The sequence below is a fragment of the Alosa pseudoharengus genome, unplaced genomic scaffold, assembly GCF_046254945.1.
Source record: "Alosa pseudoharengus isolate Yale_2024_CS ecotype anadromous, Long Island Sound unplaced genomic scaffold, YU_APseudo_1.1 YU_APseudo_1.1_scf_22, whole genome shotgun sequence".
NCBI classification, from domain to species: domain Eukaryota; kingdom Metazoa; phylum Chordata; class Actinopteri; order Clupeiformes; family Clupeidae; genus Alosa; species Alosa pseudoharengus.
Window position 1 is genome coordinate 18,717,112 of NW_027468680.1, and position 22,405 is coordinate 18,739,516.

Consider the following 22,405-nt stretch of genomic DNA (forward strand, 5'->3'; position numbering starts at 1 on the left):
GTCTATTTTCTGATTTGATTGGTTTATGGGTTGAGGGCGTGCCACGAATAGTTCTCCAGGTCATGTGACTTAAACAGAACACAACTTTGGAAAGAAATGTTGCTGTGAAGTATAAAACCGTGGTAACTTTGTGTCTTGGCTTGATACCTCTGTCTCTGTCTCATGCACAAAACTACCTCTACAGAAGGGCAAAGTAAGAATGAACCGTAACATTAACACGACAGTTCAGAGCGACTACCGTCCTATCGACGGGGACGATGAAGAATCAACTCCTCTGTTGGGACCTGTAAGTTGCATTTTGATTAGCCGTTGAGTTAATCATTGCATTGGTTCGTTGTATGTGTGTGTGTGTGTGTGCGTTGATATTGCTCATTTTATAACTGGCTTTCTTGATGATGTTAAAGCTTAAAACTACGGAAGCGTATTGCTGCCACACTAAAATAAATAAAAAGGCTCAGTATTATGTAATTAGGTGAAAAGTTTCTTCAATATCTTTTTCACGTTTTTACAAGATATTTATCACGTTTTACATGAAATTATCACGTTATTTCAAAATAACGAAACTAAACGAAACAAGGCCACGAGAGATCATGGCTGGCATACATGATAACTAGTCGTGTCTACAAGGCCGTAGCCATGATGTCAACATTGGGGGGGGGGGGGGGGGCAAATCTGTGGTGCGGTGTGAATTTCAATAACAGAATTTCAATTCACATTTCCTGACATGCAAAAATATTATTAAAATCACAAACAAGTAATTAGTTAAGTCAGTCAATTAGGATATACCAAACTTTTGACGGACATAGGCACGGATGGATTATGAACCTCTGGGCATAGATGCAAAAAAAAACCCTCCCCTGTTAAGATAGGGGCGCCCGGGGGCATACTTCCCCGGAAGACTAAAAAAAAATGACCCTTTATATTATGACGACTTGTGAGTTTTGGGGAAATAGAAGAGAAGGGCGGAGAAGCAACTTCACCTACACCTTTCCAACCTACACCTTTCCAACAAGTTTTGTGAGAATTGTACCGGTATCTTTTGCTATATTGTTGACAGCCCGCACCGCAGCAGGCTGCAGGAAGCTTTTGATAGCGCACGCCTCAAAAGATAAACGCAAAACCTCCAGGACAAACCACTCACAGTGTAGGCTACTCTCTCTGAAACCATCAACAGGTCACTAATTTGTGCGTTATTTACGTTTGATTGCATTTCAGATGGCGGGACTTGTTGGTTTCTGTAATAGCCTAGCGTTTTTTTCTTTATTTATTTTCTATGTCGGAATATTGGGGGGGACATTTTGGTCACGTCTGAATATTGGGGGGGACACGTCTATGGTGACTACGGCCCTGCGTGTCTATGAACTTGCACCCTGACTGCTATTACACAGTGCTGCTTGATGAGTGTTTATTTTTGTGCATGCGTGTATGTGTGTGTAGGCTGTGTGTGTAGTCAATTCCCAGCTGACTGAGGAGCAGCGAAGAGGGATGTGTGTGTATCAGCAGAGAGCTGCTGAAGAGAGGTTCTGTGCAGGATAGCCTGCTCACACAGCCTGATAGTTCTGCTTTATCTTCTTATCAACACAATAAATAAAACTTTCGCTAACTTGACGCAAGAGGGAGAAAGGGCTTTGATAAATATATGCGAATCTTCACGCAATGTGGGTCAATGTATAGAGCGCTAGCCTGCATGTCAGGTCATTGTTGTCATTTCTAAGGCTGTGGGGAAGGGACGCGGGGAGTGAGAAGTGAAGCGCTGCAGTCGCACAGTGCAGGCTGCTGGAGAGCACAGCAAAGAACATATTCAAACAGCAATAGCATGCGCTTTTTTAAATCACAGTAATCAGCCCGGCCCCACCGGGAATTCTCCCGACTCTCCCGATTGCCACTCCGCTAGCCTACTGCACACAGGTGCAGAATATTCTGGGGGTCGTTTCTAGAAAAGTTAGCAACGACGTTGCTCAACCACCATGCACGACGCAACTTGCGACCAAACAACGACACTGTTACACCTGTTTCCAGAAAGCATCGTACCTGTGTCGCAATTCGCTACCTCCGACGTTCGAACACCATAGTTCCAACAACGTTGTTGATGATGCAGCGATACATATCATTGGTGGAAACAGTGGCAACGTGTAATACCCCACCCCCTAGAAATGTTCTGTCACGGCCTATGTCGACATGTTTCTAATCTAAACCGAGTGATTAATGCTGGTATGTCATTGCCATCAGCCAAAACCTAAATCTATTGCAAGCATATAAAACAGTTAACTTAAGCAGACCAATATGAGTCATTATTTGTGTTAAATATCTATGTGTTGGAAAAAATATATAGCCTGGACAAATATCTGGGTATCCCATAGGTTATCAACTGTCTCGTGGCTTAACGGCAGCGCGTTGGTGCACTGCGCGCTCGGCCGGAGTTCGCATCCTATCTCTTCTTTTCATCTCTGAGTAAGAGTAGGCCTACGAGACACAACAATAGGATTTGACCATACATATTTATGTATATAGTTACTCTACATCGAGAGACCATAGGTACAAGACATCAGTCAAAAACAATTTAATCTACGTGTCACACAGTTCACCTGCAGGTAGCGAGAAGCAAGAGGACAATCTCACATCATAAGAAAATCGAACCTACAACGTTGGGATAACAAGTCTTCTGCTCTAGCCACTACACCATTAATCACTGCTGTTGTAAAAGTCTATGAAGATTATAATACTAAAAGCAAGGCAATACTCGAATTAACATAAATAGCAAGAATGAGCCAAGTAGGGGAGTCAGTGTCTTAATCAAAATTAAGCTACAGGATAGATCAATCATTGAGTCACGAGATAAACATCCACTTCGCAATTTTTGTTTAGGCGGTTGTGATTTTTGGTTAGGCGCTCTGGACACCAACAGGAACTACCAAGGAACGACACAAGTGCGACTGCCTAGGGGCAGTAGTTCAAACGACCAAACTTTGCGTCCTTGTTTGCGATTGAGAGTTCGAACTACCCTTTCTAGAAACACCAAATCCAAGAACGATGGAGCGTACTACCGAGGTTGCGACGCAAGTTAGCAAACGACGCTTTCTAGAAACGACCCCCAGGACAATGCTTGGGTGTTCGCATAGGCCTATAAATATCATCCACCGTGTTCAATAACGAGAAAATAGAATTTGATTGAGACGTGTAAACGAGCATATCCTATTCTTGCCTCTTGTTTCGTTTAGTTTCATTATCTTGAATAACGTGATAATTTCATGTAATAACGTGATATATATCTTGTAAAAACGTAAAAATATCATAGCCTATCTTGAAATAACATGATATTTTCACGTTATAACGTGAAAATATCAGTATCATGAAATAACGTGATAATTTCATGTAATAACGTGATATCTTGTTAAAAACATGAAAAAGATATTGTTATAACAAGAAACTTTTCACATAATTACATAATACTGAGCCTTTTTATTTATTTTAGTGTGGCAGCAATACGCTTCTGTATAAAACACTTAAACCAAGGCAGAATTTATTCTAGCTATGAAGATGAGTTAAGTCCTCACACTGATTTCACAGTTTTCATAAATGCTGATGCACTTCACCCTTCCACCTAAGACATCACATGTGTGCGAACTGCAATCATCACTTTTTGTGACAGCATGAGCGTTTTACTCACTACGAAACAAAGCCCCTTCATTTCACCCCTTATAAATGCCTTACTTTTGACCTTAAAACCCTTCTAATTAAGTAGTTTTTAAGTAGAAATGTGCATAGATTAAGGAAGAAAAACCTATTGAATTTACCCCTTACTTTTTTGATATCCCATCAAATTCCCCCCTTAATCAAGGAATCCCTGAGTTCGCACCTTAAAAAAAATGAAGATATACTTAAATTGTCCTTAATTACCCTTAATTAATAACAAATAAAGGGAACCCCTGGGGACACCTTAAATGTAGATTAAGGGCCTGTTTTACAAATTAATATAAATTAAGTGGTTTTGGTATGTTTTCAGGGGTAGTTTAAGGTAAGTTTGAGTACATCACGTTTCGTTGTGACTCTTATGACACTTAAATGTTCAGCTTTCTTCAGTGGATGAACAATTGAATGCATGGTAGAATCGATATGTCTTGAAATATGATCAGGTCTCTTCTCAGGTGAGAATCACAATGGACTTCGGTGTAGATATGATATACTGTTTTCATGTGCTTATCATGTGCTTCCAAGCACTTTGTGTGAGTAAGTGTAACTCTTAACCTTTGGATAGAGACAATCCATTAGGTGGTTAGGCGATCTAGCCTTTGGTTCATGCTAATCTCAAAGCTAGGCAGTCACCTCCTAAATAGGCAATTATGTACACACACATACAGATATGCACATTCTTTCAATAAAGATTATTTCTGAGTTACTATTCTAACAGAGAAGTAGTGATGGAAGAAGCCTGGAGAGTTTCATTAGGAACATGTCAGGCAGTAGGCTGTAGATCTTTCAGATTTTTACCACAGATTTATACCCATTCAGCATCTCACCGTGGTCCTATACCCATGTTCTGGCTGTATTCAATTGACATCTGTTTGGTCAGGTAGTGTTTAGGAAAGTATTTCATTAACAAATTAGTGTAATATTTTATACCTTAACAAACTCTTACACTGGTAAGCTTGAAACAATCAGCTGCTTTTATCCTTTCGTTATGAACTTATAACACATTGATGTATTTGTTTGTTTGTTTGTGGTATGATGAAGATGTCTGCAATTAAGTTGGACAGGTGCTTTAGTCATTAGTGCGTTGTTTGCATGTGTGAAAAATGGATGGTGTGTGTTGGTATGTTGCAGCGATGTCTTTGAGGTTTGTCTGGTGAATAACATGTGTGAGGTGTGTTTGTGTCTCTGTCACATACGCGTGACCCTTAATGTGCACTGCCAATCATATAACAGCCATATGACATTTTCTCTTTCTGCTTGTCATTCAGATGCGGGGTGGAAAGGCCTCTTTGAAGTCCTCTGTTTTTAACCTGATTAATGCCATTATGGGGAGTGGAATCCTGGGGCTGTCTTTCGCAATGGCCAGCACAGGCATCGTGGGTTTCAGGTGACTGCATGCACAGCCCACTGTGGATATACTGCAGCTCTAAGATGCTGATCAGTAACTTTAAATTAATTTGGTCTTGCAACAATTGATATATGAGTGTCACACTCAGGCGTTTGAAATGACATGATACACACGACTAGCGAGGTCACACTTTTTTTGAAATTGCAGACAAAGTTGTTATTTTTGAACTATCAAAATATGGAACATTCACACACACGCGCACACACACACACACACACACACACACACACACACACACACTATGATTGTGTACACACCACCGATGTAATTATGTGTTTTCTCTGTTCTCTGGTACAGTATCCTGCTGCTGTTAGTGGCCAGTTTGGCTGCATATTCAATTCATTTGCTGCTTACTCTATGTGACCAGACAGGTAAAACTCCCTGTATTTTGTGTAACTCTTGACCTCTGGCTTTTAGCCTTGTGCAAACAAAAACAGTGAGGGGAAACATTCAGTATTGATTATTTGCTTCTACATGTTGTGAGGGCAGTAGTGTGGGAATCTGCTTGCAAGGAAATTATAAGACAACTTTGAAAAAAGACATCGGTGAGTGAGTGATCTGTTTTCAGTATTCAATATGCGCTTTCATTTGTTTTTAGTGTTCAATACTTTTCTTCCTCAGGTGTTTCATCCTATGAAGATCTGGGTGGCCGAGCATTTGGGAGGTTTGGTAAAGTTAGTATTATTCCTTATAATTATATTATATATATTCCTTATAATTTAGCCAAAATAGTCTCAGGAACACCCCCCCAACATCGCCATACAGGGGGTCCTGCTGTAGTTCTAGTGTTCTGCATGTGCATGTAAGTAACCAACTGTGATGATTGCTCACCCACAGATCCTGGTGGCCAGCGCCATTCTTATTCAGAACATTGGAGGTATGTATCCAGGAATATTTAGAATGATATTTGAGATTTTCATGAATGACCAGAAATCTGAATGTTCTGAATGAACTTCTGAATGTTTTTCTGAACACTCCTGAATGTTTTTTTTATGCTCAGCCAAATGATTAGTGAATGTGAGTATTAATGCATTTTTGTTAATGAACTGTGCACAGGGTTGGGTAGTAACGGATTGCATGTAATCAGGATTACGAATCAGATTACAAAAATCAAGTAACTATAATCAGCCCAGATTACAATAAAAAAATTGTGTAATCAGATTACAGTTACATTGTTGGGGATTACCTGATTACATTTTATCATGCAAACAATGCAACTTTTTCATGATAGCCTAGCTATCTTTTAATTTGACAAGCTTCAGGCTTGCTGGTTCGTTCCCCGACCAGTAAAAAAAATGTGGGCGGGAGAAGTGGTTGAGCACTGCTCTCCCATGCCCACATCCACGGCTGAAGTGCCCTTGAGTAAGGTACCTAACCCCTCACTGATCCCCGAGCGCCGCTGTAGCAGTCAGCTCACTGCTCCGGGTTGGTGTGTGCTTCACCTCACTGTGTGTTCATTGTGTGCTTCATCTCACTGTGTGTTAGTGGCTTCACTAATTCACGGATTGGGAGACCAAATTTCCCTCACAGGATCAAAAGAGTATCTATACTTACTAACTTATTATGACCGCCGCTAGCGAAGCGGTCATATAATGATTGTCAAAGTTTTTTTTCTTTTTTTTTTCCCCTCATCTACTTCCTGAATTTTTGGTCAACGATACCCGGGACACCGAAACACCGGGGCACATGAAATTTGGTGGGTATGTAGCCGCACTAGACTTTTACGGAACATTTTTGTTTGGTCCCCGGGGGCCACTCCCCTTCCGCGCTGGGCCCCCCGAAACCCAAAAAATGCAGTTTTTCCTAAATAACTACCTGAACCGTGGCACCGAGGATGAAGACATTTTTATGGTATGTTGGTCTCAAGGGCCCACATCAACCTAGCCCATAATCACTCATTTGTGATTTGCACCCCCCCGGTAAAAAATGAAAATGCAATATCATTCTGCTTTAATCGCCCCTCTCTTCAGTTAAGATGTTAAGAACTGCACCAAATTGTATGTGTATTATTAACCTGACATTCTCTGGGGGTATGCCGAGTTTCGTAGAATTTCATCCATGGGGGGGTCTAAAAAAAATTAAGTTATGTGTACATTTAGTGACTGTACACTCATTGGCCTGTAGATGGTGCACATGTAACCTGCGTTGTGTTGAACCTGCGCGATTCAGCCCTGCGCACGCCCGGACTCGAACCCGCGAACAGCAGCACCTCGGATCGGGAGGCGAGCGCGCTAACAATTGAGCCAGTAGCCCAGGCTACTGGCTCGCATGCCAGCAGCACTCTTGAGGCGTCGGGGAGTGAGGTTTACTAAGCTAAACCTAAGCTAGCTGGCATCCGTTACACTCACATATACACACGCACACACACACACACAGGCACGCACATACTATCGGTATCGGCAATTAGAACGGCCGATACATAATTACAAATTCAGTAGGATTAAAGGAAAACCAAATATTCATCATCATCATCATGGCTGCATTTCCAGTATTGGCGATACGTAGTCGTTTGTCCACCAGAGATGGCGCATCGTTGCAGTGTGACGTAATTTTGATGGAAGTTAATCTAAAGTGGGTTGGAAAAACAATGGACGCTTCCTACAAGGACTGTAGTTTACCGCAGAGAACGTCTAATAAGGATATGACGATTTTCACATGAAATGTAATTCCCATTTCTTCTTGAAGCCGAAATAAATCTGAGAATGTTTATCGGACATGCTTGGTTTTTACTGCAGGTACATTAATCTTATAATATCAATAGCTATAGGACCTAGGTACAATAATGTTACCGTTAGCATTGGTTGAGTGATGGAGGCCAATTTGATTGCATTTGTAGAAAACTATGCGGTTATACCGAGCAAATTGATAGCAGCACTAATTGTATCTTTCGACTGTCATCTAATTTGCTTATGACCAGGGTCAGACTGGGAACAAAATTCGGCCCTGCCAATTTTCTCCTGGACCGGCCCACCACTGGACCGATGACCCCCCCCCCAAAAAAAAAAAAAAAAAAAAACCTGATTACCCTCATAAATAACAAACACCCAGTAGGCCTATTATGCTGTAGCATCACTTCATAAACTGAACCCAAACATTAAACATTTAGATTTTAGATCTATAGCCTATAATCACAATAACACGGGGGTCCAGGGGTGTCTCTCCGAGATTTCTTTTTTAATTCTGGTTGCTAATCACACCATTTTAAAGTGATTTGAGAAGGACAGGATTCAGGGATAGGCAAGACAGTCTCATATTCTGTCTGTCTCACGTCATGTTACCCCATGCATAAAAATTTAGGCTACTGAACATGGACATCGTCATAGTTGACAGAAATTACGTTTTGTGCCAACATGTTGTAGAAACACAACCACAGCCTTAATTTGGTTCAAATCTCCTTTACTTTGGTTATAGTCCGCGATTCACATTAACTGTAGGCTATCACCACAGTATAGCCTACTAAACGGTTTTGCCCAAGTTTGTGTGCCGTCATCACATTTTGCAAAATTAGGCTACCTTCGTTACTAACCTACCAGTTGATGGCCTACTTTTTACCTGCATCGACGCGAATCGCGATTGATTGTGCATTTAATGTAACACTCGGTGGAGAGACTTCCAAGTTTCACTTTCACTGTCGTTGTGAGCTAAAAGGCTAGGCCTACTATATAGGAAATACTTTGAAGTTCCTTTTGAGTAGGATCAGCTCCAAAAATGAATGGATTTTCTTTAACCTGTGCTAAACTTTTCAAGTTGTGCGAAAATTGTAGACTACACGTAGGTTTTTTTTATGTTGACAGAACCGCTACAGTAGCCTACATGGTGCAGTAAATGGAAGCTCTTGGTAGCGCGTGCAACTAACGTCTATAAAAACAATATATTTATGGAATAAAACTAGACCTCTGGTTGCTGTTTACGGTTAGGCTAAACTGTGATGATGTGAACACCAGCCAGCGGAGGGCACCTACTAGGCTACCACATAGACATAATATACATTATGTATTAATATACATTATGTCTATGGGCTACCATGCACTCGTAGGCTATATTTCCCCACAAACCTAGCGGCTGCTTGGACAAATCCACTTGAGGGTTGGGGCAGGGGGGCGCGATCGTAACACACATTGAATCTGTCATGAAGAGGCCAAAATGATTGACCTGTCACCCCCAAAGCCAAATGGATACAACTGCATTTATAGGCTAGGCCTATGCCTACATGACGGGCCGCAAATAGGCCTAGTCTAAATAACTTAAAAAAAAAAAAAACAATTCCCGGAGGTCACATGTGGACCGGCCCACCGGGCAAATGCCCGGTTGTACAGATTACCAGTCTGAGCCTGCTTATGACCATAAACTAACAGGAGCTAAGTGAGTGGTTTTTTAATGGAAAATATATAAGCTACCTGAAAGATAACCTGTCTATGATGCATCCTAAACACCGGGCTGACATTTCTGCTCAAAGTCTCAAAAGCATCTGAGTCAACGTTCATTCCCAAACACTCGGCTACTTCAATCCTCTATTGTCAAAGGTGATTCAAGTAAGGAAGAGCATGGCCCAAAGTAAAGTAACTAGGACTGAAACTACATAAATTCGTCAAGTGAATAATTTGTGTCAGCTCGCCGCAATGTAGATTTATTAACACACCCGTGATGATCTACATCTCCTTTTAAACCAAATGTTTTAGAGCGCACGTTGAGAGATGTATCCAGGGCAGGGCTGTTCCCCCGGTCTCTACGGGGTCATCCTAGCCTGGCGGGGCCATCCTATATCATTGAGATGTATAGTCTGGCATCGAATCATTCACCTCGCTTAATCCAAGGGGCGGGCAGAGAATTGTCTTTCAAACTGCCTAGGCATGCAATAGGCCAGCGCTACGACCATATCCGTATCCGGTAGGCAAAACGGCAAACACATCCTTCTTAGAAAGGAATGACTTAAGTGCATTGTGTTGCTCAACTTTCAAAGAAAAGCACAAGTCCAACTCCTCCAAAGTTGACGCCAATGCCGATTCAAACAACCGCTCTTCGTTCGCCATAGCCACCTTCCTTGTTGTTCACCGTCACAGGACTGTCGTTATCCTGTTAAGCCCGCCTTAAGACTCTCTAACGAAATAGAGCGCTGTGATTGGAGAACATCCACGGTGTTAAGCCAATAGAAATTCCTATGGTTCGATACTAGACGTACAGGCTGAGCAAATTAATTTGCCGCCGCTAGGGTGCGTCTAGATTTCTAGGCTAGGGTCATCCCTATGTTCCCCAGGTCCTATGTTCCCCGCTCGGGGTTAGGGTTATGGTTAGGGTTTTAAAAAAGGGTCCTATGTTCCCCGGTCTCATACAAAGCGGGGAACATAGGTACGCTCCCGTAACTACACATATTTGTTGCACGTGCTACAAAAATCATTCTTTGCGATGGATGATTTAGTACCAACGTTACACCGGTCCGATACAGTTTTGCCTATGGCTACCGTGAGACTGAGATGCCTTTTGTTTGTTCGAAGTGCATGTTTAGGGTGTGAGAGGGGAGTCGATGTAGCTAGGGTGCGTCTAGATTTCTAGGCTAGAGTCGATGTGCTTTGATTCCAGCTTGGTAGTTGTAGTCTATGCCAGGGGTCCCCAACCTTTTATGTACCATGGACCGGTTTGAACAGTGAAGATAACAAACTCTTAAAAATGTGAAAAACGTGAACTTGAAGAAGTGAAAATTGAACAATATGAACTATGAAAATTGAACAACTTGAAGCTACATCTATCATGTGTGAACATGCTTAACAAAATATGGTAACAAAACATGGGAACTAAACGTGCATTACGAATATAATCAGTGGGAGCCCTGTGCTTGTTTCCCTGCAACAAGAAGGTTCCATCTGGGGGTGATGGAAGACAGTGACACCCTCAGTGTGTTTGAAATGCAATTTGGTCTTAGTTGCAGTCATTGCCGAAAACCTGGCCTCGCATAGATACGTGGTGGGAAATGGTAGCAACGTTTTCAGCTTTGGTTTTCATCCAAAAACCCGCCAGAGAGGTTTCCTCATAGCCTACACGCTCTTAAGACCACCGTCATTTGCAATTTCGATCAACTGCTCTTCCTCCTGCGCTTGGTTTGGACTATTCGGGATATTGACAAATATCGGGATATTGACAAATATCGGGATATTGACAAATGGGTTGCTCATTGGTTTGCCGTGGATCTTTGGAGGATGGGAAGTAACGCTCAAACTCATTTGAAAGCGCAACAAGGTGATCGCGCACCAGCTGCGAGAGAAAGGGCCCTGCCTCAATCTCTCCCAAAACCCCCACTACTGTTTGGAACATATCAAATACACCCCGATCCACTCGTCGTACCCACAAATCAAGCTTGGCTTTAAATGCACTGCAGTGACATTATCTGCCAGTTTAAAGACAGTCATCATTCTCCCCTGCAGTGACAGGTTAGATAGCGTACCACGGTGACCCATTCACCCTCTCTAACAACTGTGCCTCAATATCCTCTGACATATCATCAATTCGCCTATGGACAGTGCTTGCAGAAAGCGGTACCTGAGCTATTTTTTTAGCTGCAGCCTCCCCAGAATTAACTCTTCCCCAATAGTAAAGGGCTTCTTAGATTTAGCAATCCGACTAGCCACTATGAGGCTTTTAGCGCAGCCACGTTCACCGATGTAGTTGCTTTACGCACTAGTTTTTTGTCCTTCTTGCTCGCGTTTCTTACGCTCAAAGAACTCAAGGGGTTTGTCTTTAAGTGTAGGATGCTTGGACTCTAGATGTCAAATTAGCTTTGATGGTTTCATTGCTTCGTTTGACAACTTATCGCCAAATACCACACTTGGTGCATGCGAGTCACCGGTCTCTGCGAAACCATATTTTAAATATGACTCGTCATATTTCGTATTGAATGACCCCTTCTTTTTCTTTCAGGGATCACCATCGTCAGTGGGTATTGCGAATGTGACATTATTGCGAATTAAATTGAGTTTATTTAGTTTGCATGCATTTTTTTTTAAACTCTTGTCGTAGGCTACGGCCCGGTTAGGAATGTCCCGCGGCCAGGTGGTTGGGGACCGCTGAACTAGATTACTAAACTTATGCATATGTAGAAGAAGAAACATTCACTAAAATCCATGACATGACCTCTCTTCTTGATAGCTGTTGAAAACTGCATGGAACTGACAGGGATTGTTTTGTTTAATAATAAATAAATAAATAAATACATTATGCTGCTACCTTCTGCTTTTCCCAAATACAATGTAGCCTACAGGTGTACCTTTCATCAGTCCATTTTTGCAATGGATGGACTGTGATGAACTGCCCTACTTGTGATTGTTTAGAGATTTTAAAAGTTTTATAACAATGCTACAAATTTTTTGGCAAGTGCTACAAATCTATTCACCTTTGCAGCGCCAGTAGGCGACTTTCTTTACACACATTCCAAACAAGCATACACAAAAGTTCGAGTGGGGGATGGAGTAGAAGATGGAGACAAATTCATTAATATGATTTATTTTCGCGGAATGGATGTACAGGACTGAGCGGCGGTCAAATTTTGTACCGCTATGCGGTACATCTAGTTTACTATTGGGGCAGGTCTCTCGGCACACTGCCTGATATTTTCCTCCTAATCTTAATGTAGCCTCTTGTTTTAGTGTTACCGTTTACTTTGAGAAAGTCAGCAGGTCCCCCTGGTTGAAAAACATCCCAAAGGAATAATTTTCTCACCCCCACAATTGAAATGGACATTCAATCTCAGGCCTTGTTCCTGGGTCAAAAAAATCCAGCGAAAGCTAAATTAATTGTCCAGGTGTGCCCTTATAAAGGTTAAACTGAGTTGTGCATGTTTGGAGAACAGTGATCCATGATCACATCCATGATGACTAAGTGATTCATTTTGGGATGGGGTAAAAATTTCAACCACCAAAACACCACCCCCAAAGTGGAGAATAGCTATAGAAATGTATTAGTTTTAGGTGTTTTTCAGACAATGGGACCTGGTGACCTCAAAGTAAATGGTAACACTAAAACAAGGGGCTACATTAAGATTTTTGGAGGAAAAGATCAGTTAATTCACACAGGAATGCTTTACTCAGAGCAAAGAGATTTCTTATATGTAATGAAATAAAAAGAGAAAAATAGAATGAGAATTCTTTCATCAATTCAGTGGTGGTGTCTTTTTTGGACATATTTATTGAAGTAATCTAAAAGTAATCCTAAAGTAATCAGATTACGTTACATGTTTTTGGTAATCCAACTGATTACGTTACTGATTACAAAAATTGCCATGTAATTTGTAGTCAGTAATGGATTACATTTCAAAGTAATCTGACCCAACCCTGACTGTGCATGACCAGTTGAAACTGAAATTGTAGGACAACAGTCTAATCTTGTGTCATTTTTTGTTTGTTTGTAAATCCTGGACTTTGTTGTAGCACTATTTTGGTATTGGAATGTGGCTCAGCATTTTATTAGTTAGATGAGGTCATTGTGCACCTCCCAGGAAAAAGTATTGTATCTGAATGTGAAGAAGACCGAAGGGTTGAATATTGTTCTAAGTCAAACATGACAGAATAAAACAAAAGAAAGGAAAATCAAGAAGTGTGCTGACTCCTTTTTAATGCATATGTTCAGCATTGTATTACCATATTATAAATAAAAATACATTTTATAGAGTAAAAATGTAAATGTTGGGACTTACAGAAGGTTATTCAGTGAAGATATAGAACTAAAATGTGAAACATTAAAAGGTTGATGCCCAAATACATGTAAGAAATATGATAATATGCAATATGATTGTAAACAACTGTATTCTAAACAATTGTTGTGGAAATAGACAAGGTACAGTATGGTTCTATAAACCGTGTGTGTGTGTGCGTGTTTGTTTGAGTGTGTGTGTACAAGCTCACTGTAGACAACTGTGTGTATGTGCATTTTACCACAACGACAATGTTGTGACTTACCTCTGAATTCCCTTCCCACAGCTATGTCCTCCTACATGTTCATCCTCAAGTCTGAGTTTCCTGCCGCCATCAGTGGCTTCCTCAGTGCAGATCATGAACGGTAACCCCTCATCATGCTCCACAAATGTTCAGACAAGTTATAACCAACCATCTGGTCTACACATACTGTATATACGTGTAGACTAGTACTAGTCTTATTTCTCACTTCTCTTGTGTCTTCTCTTGTGTCTTGTTAATACTCCTAATGTATTTCATGTTTATTTTTGCCCCCCTCCCACCTTCTCGCTCTTTTGTCTTTGTAGGGGTGAATGGTATGAGGATGGCACCATTCTTGTCATCCTGGTTACTGTTTGTGTGGTGCTTCCACTGGCCATATTACCCAAGATTGGTAAGGCTTTGAGGGATCTGTTTTATGTGGAATCTGTTGGTAGAAGAAAAGGATTCTGCATGATGTAGGCCTAATATGGGCGTGTTTGCATGTGTCTTGTAACAGGTTTCTTGGGTTATACCAGCAGTCTGGCCTTTTTCTTTATGTTCTTTTTCACAGTGGTGGTAAGTCCACACACACACACACACACACACACACACACACACACACACACACAATTTGGAGTGTGAGCAATTATGAATGGTATATATTTTTTCTTGCAGATTGTAATAAAGAAATGGTCCATACCTTGTCCACTCCCAGTCAATGGAACTCTAAGTTTATATGAGGTTTGTTTGCATGCATACAATATAAACCCACATACATGCCTAAACATATCCATGCACATATGGTTTTAAATGTGAACATGCATGTGCAGGCTCAGACTGGTAATCTGTACAACCGGGCATTTGCCCGGTGGGCCGGTCCACATGTGGGCCGGTGACCTCCGTGAATTGTTTTTTTTTTTTTTTTTTTTTAAAGGAGAATTCCGGTGTGATTTTGACCTAAAGTGTTTTGAAACATGATACCGAGTGTGAACGTATGTCTCATAGCCCATCTCGGCTTGTCCCCTGCACTCCGAAATCTGGCGCTAGTTAGCCGATGCTACCAACAAGGCGGTCAATGGTGGTGCCTCGGCATCGGCATAGCCATGCAAATAAATCACTGTTTTACACCATTTACGAGGCTCAATGTATCTCCACACTTCATTGGTAGACTTCCGAGGGCCCTGACATTTAAAACGAGACATTGAGAACTTTGAAAAAGCACTGGTAGTTTACTTACAAGACGATTTATACAGACAGTATCTTCTCGAAGTTTAGCGTTTGCAGCCATCTTGAATTTAGTCACGATAAGTCGAGCGACGAGTAAGAATGAACAGGTATGATAAGGGATCAGATTCCAAAAATAATTCCGTGGAAATGCATGGATTCCAGTTGCTGCTACTGGAAGAAACTGTAATCCATGCATTTCCACATCCATTCATTTTTGGAGCTGATCCTACTCAAAAGGAACTTCAAAGTATTTCCCATATAGTAGGCCTAGCCTTTTAGCTCACAACGACAGTGAAAGTGAAACTTGGAAGTCTCTCCACCGAGTGTTACATTAAATGCACAATCAATCGCGATTCGCGTCGATGCAGGTAAAAAGTAGGCCATCAACTGGTAGGTTAGTAACGAAGGTAGCCTAATTTTGCAAAATGTGATGACTGCACACAAACTTGGGCAAAACCGTTTAGTAGGCTATACTGTGGTGATAGCCTACAGTTAATGTGAATCGCGGACTATAACCAAAGTAAAGGAGATTTGAACCAAATTAAGGCTGTGGTTGTGTTTCTACAACATGTTGGCACAAAACGTAATTTCTGTCAACTATGACGATGTCCATGTTCAGTAGCCTATATTTTTATGCATGGGGTAACATGACGTGAGACAGACAGAATATGAGACTGTCTTGCCTATCCCTGAATCCTGTCCTTCTCAAATCACTTTAAAATGGTGTGATTAGCAACCAGAATTAAAAAAGAAATCCCGGAGAGACACCCCCGGACCCTCGTGTTATTGTGATTATAGGCTATAGATCTAAAATCTAAATGTTTAATGTTTGGGTTCAGTTTATGAAGTGATGCTACAACATAATAGGCCTACTGGGTGTTTGTTATTTATGGGGGAATCAGGGGGGGGGGGGGGGGGTCCAGGAGAAAATTGCCAGAGCCGAATTTTGTTCCCAGTCCGACCCTGTGCATGTGTGACTGCAGTGGAGAAGGATGGGGCAGAAGTTTGAGTTACTATTTAACTTAGCCATTTTCAGTGTAATTTAGGTCTAAGTTTAATAGTAACACCTCTAGCTCCATTGGAATACACTGTTCCAGTTTAACAATTGCAAATGTGGGGTTGGCTGCATCAGGCTAGCATGCAGCCATCTGATAATGAAAGACACCAGAACTCAGTTTCTCAGATCAGTTTCATATGACTGTGTTTTTTTTTCTCCCACAGGTGCCATCGAATGTGTCAGAATGCACACCAAAACTTTTTGTTTTCAACAGCAAGGTTTGCGTGACCTATATGGATTTATGTCCACGTTTATATGACATTAATTATCAGTACACGCTTGTAATATTTTTGTTGCTACTGGCACCACATAGATTATCATGCATACTTTTGAGTAGTTCAAGCAGAAGTGCACAAAAAGGCTCTGAAATCTTTTCATCATTGTCGTAGGGAATAGAGGGCACTGATAAAGGTCTATGAGTTGAAGCTGGTATGACAAATTTTTAGAGTGAGTAAAGGTAGAAAATAAAGGGCAACACTGACTTATTAGATGTCAGAACTAGATATACCGCATAGCGGTATAAAATATGACTGCCGCTCAGTCCTGCACATTCTCTCTGCCAAAATAAATCACGCATGTCAACCCATCCCATATCTAAGTTTTCTGTGAATATCTTGAGAACTGTAGGGCCTAGGATGACTAAATTATTTTGGTATGTTGGTCTCCAGGGGCCATGTCAATACATCCCATATCCACTCATTTGAGGTGTAGCACCATCTAGTTAAAAATGAAAAGGCAAAAACGAGGCATTGTAATTGCATTAATGATATTACCTGAAATACACAATTAAATAACATGACTTATTGATGTTTTCAAAAATGGATTTATAGCGTTTTGGAAAAGAGCTCTTCATATGCTAGGCTATACCCTATTCAAGACTATGCTACCCATATCTGGGAAAGTATGATGTGATCATGCTTGCATATATCTTATGTCAGCCTTTATATCAAGGAACACTGTACAGTACAGTACAGTACAGAGGAATGTACAGAGGAATGCTTCATATCCTTGTGTCCGGTAAGGTCTGCTGTTTATTTTTGACATTTGGTTTGCTATGTGTTGAGTGAAGTGTTCGTGAGATACACAACCAAGAGTAATGGGTGTGGTGATGGATGAAGCACTGTGTGCAGAATGGGAATATGATTAAATGGCATGCATATCCAACGTTAATTTTCTCCCGAACCGTTGATCACAGCACCTAGCCGCTAATATCATTGGAATGCTGTTTCCGCTCTTCCACGTGATAATTGTCTGATTTATGTGTGATAAGTACTCCGTAAGCAATTCAACAGAGAATAATGGGTGTTAATTTGGATGCATTTTGCGTCCGTCAACCACATAGCCAGGGGTGGCCAGACATTATGATGTAGTGGCCACGGCCACCCCAGGCCACCCCTTGGGGGCGCCCTGACACACTCACACACACACACACACACACATGCAGGCAGCAGGCGCACACACACACACACACACAGATAAACACACACACACATGCAGGCAAGCAGGCACACACACACAGATAAACACACACACATAAAGACACACACGCACACCCCTTTACCCCACACACACACACTCACAAGCAAACAATACACAAAAAACAAACACACTATGCACACACTCATTTACATACACAAAAGTTGCAAAAGTAGGGGATGCAGTAGAAGATGGAGACAAATTGACAAGCATTATTCATTTTTTGCGGAGAGAATGTGCAGGACTGAGCGGTGGTCATATTTTTTACCATTTTACGGTACATCTAGATACCCTAACATTCCTTAAGCTTTGTGTACCTTTTGAAGTGTCTGCTCTGTATTTGTTTCAGGGCGCATATGCTGTCCCTACCATGGCTTTCTCTTTCCTCTGTCACACTGCAATCCTTCCTATCTACTGTGAACTGCAAAGGTGTGTATGCTTGGGAGTCTCTGATATATGGTAAATGATAAGTCTCTGTTTGTCTGTGTCCATTGATGTGGTTTGTGAGTCATAAAACATTTTCAATTAATTCACTCATTAAAGATTAAAGTCCGGGTTAAAGCAACACCAAAGAGTTTTTTGTACCTTAAAATAATGTTTCCAAAATCATTTCAGTGGTTCATCAACTCGTAACAGGGTGAACGGCACTTCTGCATTCGCTTCGCGGCCCTCTATACCCGCACTATGTAAGTTGGGTAGCGGATCTGTAGTTCGGTGGAATGAGACATAAGAAACTACAAATTTGACTTGCATCTGATGTCGCAATACATCGTACTTTCGTAAAAGCATGCAACATATTCTACCTTGTCTGTGGACATTGTTATTTTCAAAGCCGGTGTTGGATAAACAAATAGTGCGTGCGACAGAGGGAAAAGTTCTTTGGTGTTGCTTTAATGTCAGGTCAAGGGTATAGCCAACTTCTGACTCAACTTTTGGCTCCAGACAGTGTTGTAACAAATCAACAAAAAGTCTGGTCTGATATGACTGCTGAAGTGGAAATGGTGTTTGCTGTCTCTGATTCCTTTGCTCAGACCCAATAAGAAGCGAATGCAGTATGTGGTGAATGTCAGCATATCCCTCAGCTTTGTACTATATTTTATCTCTGCCTTATTTGGATACCTCACCTTCTTTGGTATGGCACATTCCTGTTTACCTATCCTTCGTTTATAAAATACAAACACATACACACCAATGAGTCTCTGAGAACAGACTCATATATTGTTATTCGGAGTCCTCACCTTCTGTGGTAGGGCATACTTCAGTTTGTTTATTTATTTATATTTTTATTTAATGTTCTCTTTCTTTCTATAAAATACAAACACATACACACAACTGAGTCTCTGAGGACATATTCATTCACAGAAATCCTTTCTAATATTTGAGGCAAAATCTGTCCATATGTGATTTACTGAGCTGGTCTGTGTAAAACAGATAAGGTGGACGCTGAGCTGCTGCTAGGCTACGATACCTACCTACCACGTGACATCCTGGTGATGCTGGTGCGTCTGGCTATCCTTTTAGCAGTGCTGCTCACCGTGCCTCTCATCCACTTCCCAGTGAGTGTAACACACACGCACACACAAACACACACACAGATATTTTTCTTTCAATATCCCCCTCTCTCTTTTCTACATTTTGTTGATGATGATGTAGTAAAATTGGTGTGTGTGTGTGTGTCAAGTCAAGGCAAGTTTATTTATATAGTGCATTTTATACACAGAGGTCATGCAATGTGCTTTACATAAACAAAAGCAAACAGTATTAGCAAATAAAAGCATAAAAGGGCAATAGTCAAAAAATTGTTTGAAAAGTAAAGCTTATAATAAAAACAGAAAACATAAATCACACAAGGTAAAATAATATAGTTAAAGAATAATTAAAAAGAAAACATAATAATTAAAAGACAGACTCAGAATTCTCTGTCTCTGTGTGTGTGTGTGTGTGTGTGTGTGTGTGTGTGTGTGTGTGTGTTCGGAAGGCTCGGAAGGCTGTGCAGATGTTGGTGATGGGGGATCGGCCATTCTCCTGGTTCTCTCACTCCCTCACCACTCTACTGCTTCTCGCCATCGTACTGCTGCTAGCCATATTTGTCCCTGACATCAGGAACGTCTTTGGCGTTATTGGTAAGTCAGGCTGTGGGTGAAGTATTAGCTGTTTGCCATGGGTGCAGTTCAGGGCATTCTTACTAACAAATTCTTACAAGCAGAAGTTTTAACCAAATGGACAGTAGAATAATTATTGAGAATATCTGTGGATATTGCAATACTATTGCAGTAGCATAAATTGTATTATTCCTAGTAAAAGAACCAATAATGGTAGCAGAATACAGCATCCTATATTCTTAGATTCTAGTTGTTGAGGTAAAGTGTCTCAGGTGGGGTTGGTTGCTATTCTCTTCAGAATGTCTTTCACGTTAGTGCCTGTGTTGTCATTAGTGTCCGATGAGTGTAACTCTCCTCTGTCCTGCAGGCTCCACCACCTCCACCTGTCTGCTGTTTGTGTTCCCGGGCCTGTTCTCCTTGAGGATGCGCTCCGACCCACTCCTGTCACTACCAGCCATTGGGGTACCACTTATCTTCCTCTGCCATTATGGCTCAACCAAAGATTGTTAAGGCGGAGCAAGATACTTAGTCGTAGTTCATGTCTATGGGCGCGAAATGGGGATCGAATCCTGTCTGCATAAAGAGGCGTGTCGATGACGTATTGACGAGCGTAAGTTGCAACCGGCCAACAGCAGCGGCATAAATAACCGGCGCACACCTGATATAAGGTTGATTTTCTCCAGACTGGATTGCTCAAAAATGCTAAAAATGTACCTGAAATGTTCAGAAGGGTTTGAGGATCATGAAAATGTGCCCAAAATTCACATTCCTAACTCTATAGAACCAAGACCTTAGCATATGTGGTGAAATTCTGAGCTATGCCCATAGACTTCAATGGAACAGTCGCTGCCTCTGCTCTGCATAAAGGGGGATTTTGACCCCCCCTCGTGCGATCCGGGTTCCCGGAAGTGGCTCCTGATGAAATATCTTGCTCCGCCTTAACAATCTTTGGCTCAACTTTTCCCTCTCCGCCTCTGATACTGTATCTCTGCTCCTGTTTCTCTGTGTCCGCATGCTCTCCAGTCGCAACCTTTAGTGGCTTTTGGAGGTATTTTATATACTCCTCTTGGTCTAACTTTTTTTCCCTGACTTCTAACCAACTCTTTTTGGATAAATATTTACCTCAGGCTGCAATCTTTACCTTTTCGCATTAACCCTGTCATGCTGGCATGCTAAAGTTAAGTTTATTTTCTGCCATTTTCAGTGTATGTGTTTATAAAATGGGGTAAAGGTGGTTTGGGCTTTGGTCTTAGCTTAGTGAGATTTAGGTGTCTGAATAGGAATGTACAGGATGGGGCCATGGCTAAGCTGCAGTCTCTTCACCTCCTTCACTAACTGTCGGGTGTATTGCAGTTCCGTTGTGTATGTTCCAGCATAGGTGTGTGTGGGTAGACATTGTTTGTATTTCATCGTCCTCTGGTCTGAAATGGGCCGAGTGAGTGATTTACTCAGCATAGTAGCACAGCATGTGAAGATATTGACAGATTCCCCCTCTACTTATTGTGCCTTATTATTTCTTATGTTCATGTTTTCATGATCGCTATGTAGCCTTAAAAACTTGATTATGTAAGATGAAGTGGTACTCTTACATCAGCTTCCTTCTATGCTCTGTATATTGATTTTCCAGTTTTAATATAACGGTGCTTGCTCATATTTTGTACACCTTTTTATCTTTTGCATTTATCAATATTGACCATATTTTACACCTTAACATTTCACACAGCCTAAAGCTTAATCCTTATGCACTCTTCAAGCCCTTTATATTTTCTAAAATGTGAAATCACTGTGAATTAGGCTTACAATGATAGCTTATATATATATATATATATATATATATATATATATATATATATATAAGCTATCAACTATAGTCATCTGAACATAAGTTCCAAATCTGAGTTTTCTTTTTTCCATGGGAATTCTATGTTGGTGTGCATGTTTGTGTGTGTATGCTAATGCTATTCTATGCTCTTCTGCAGGCGGTGTGCTTGGTTGTGACTGGAGTGTTTGTTGGGTTGTTGAGTCTCTGCATCATCGTCGTCTCCTGGGCACAGAACTCCTAAAGCAATCCCAGCCCCGTCAGGGTAAAACAACCAGCACACAGAACAGGACCAGTCGACACTCCTCATTATACACGGCTGTACACATGCGTGCACATGCGCACACACTAAACTCTGATATTGAATACTGTTTACATATGGACGTTTCTGTGATGAGAAACAAATTATGAATTTTTGTCTTTTATGATATCATGAATGTTGTGATTTTAATTGATGTTTGATAATTGAAGCAATAATGGATCTAAAAAGGGATCATTTTTATATGTTGATAATTTGTCTTTTGCACATTTTCTGAAATACTACAATAAATATTTCATGTACTAATTCAATCATTTTTTTTTTTAAATGGACCATTAATGTTACATTGACATTTTTGTAAGTTCTCTTTCTGACTATGATCTTGACTTTGACTAATGACATTTAACAAGCTAACGAAGGTTTTTAAGTAATGTTTTACCATTATATGA

The 22,405-nt window shown here is 41.0% G+C and overlaps 1 protein-coding gene across 1 annotated transcript; it reads left to right on the plus strand.

The window, feature by feature from the left end:
• The first annotated feature begins 73 nt into the window (after positions 1-73).
• On the plus strand, positions 74-22,267 carry slc38a6 (solute carrier family 38 member 6). The gene is made up of 16 exons (XM_076299196.1): positions 74-286; positions 4,959-5,077; positions 5,396-5,469; positions 5,720-5,772; positions 5,936-5,975; positions 14,062-14,140; positions 14,343-14,428; positions 14,534-14,592; positions 14,692-14,757; positions 16,465-16,518; positions 18,126-18,205; positions 18,808-18,908; positions 19,208-19,332; positions 19,755-19,899; positions 20,246-20,340; positions 21,858-22,267. Exons 1-16 carry the CDS (start codon positions 200-202, stop codon positions 21,939-21,941), a joined length of 1,347 nt encoding a protein of 448 aa, XP_076155311.1. The 5' UTR covers positions 74-199; the 3' UTR covers positions 21,942-22,267.
• The last annotated feature ends 138 nt before the right edge of the window (positions 22,268-22,405 follow it).

Bases quoted from the DNA above. Each gene is read 5' to 3' on its own strand.
- slc38a6 (XM_076299196.1), top strand. From the start codon at position 200: ATGAACCGTAACATTAACACGACAGTTCAGAGCGACTACCGTCCTATC. The intron at 5,470-5,719 runs GTAAAACTCCCT...TTTCTTCCTCAG, and splicing joins TACTCTATGTGACCAGACAG to GTGTTTCATCCTATGAAGAT. The intron at 18,206-18,807 runs GTGTGTATGCTT...TCCTTTGCTCAG, and splicing joins ATCTACTGTGAACTGCAAAG to ACCCAATAAGAAGCGAATGC.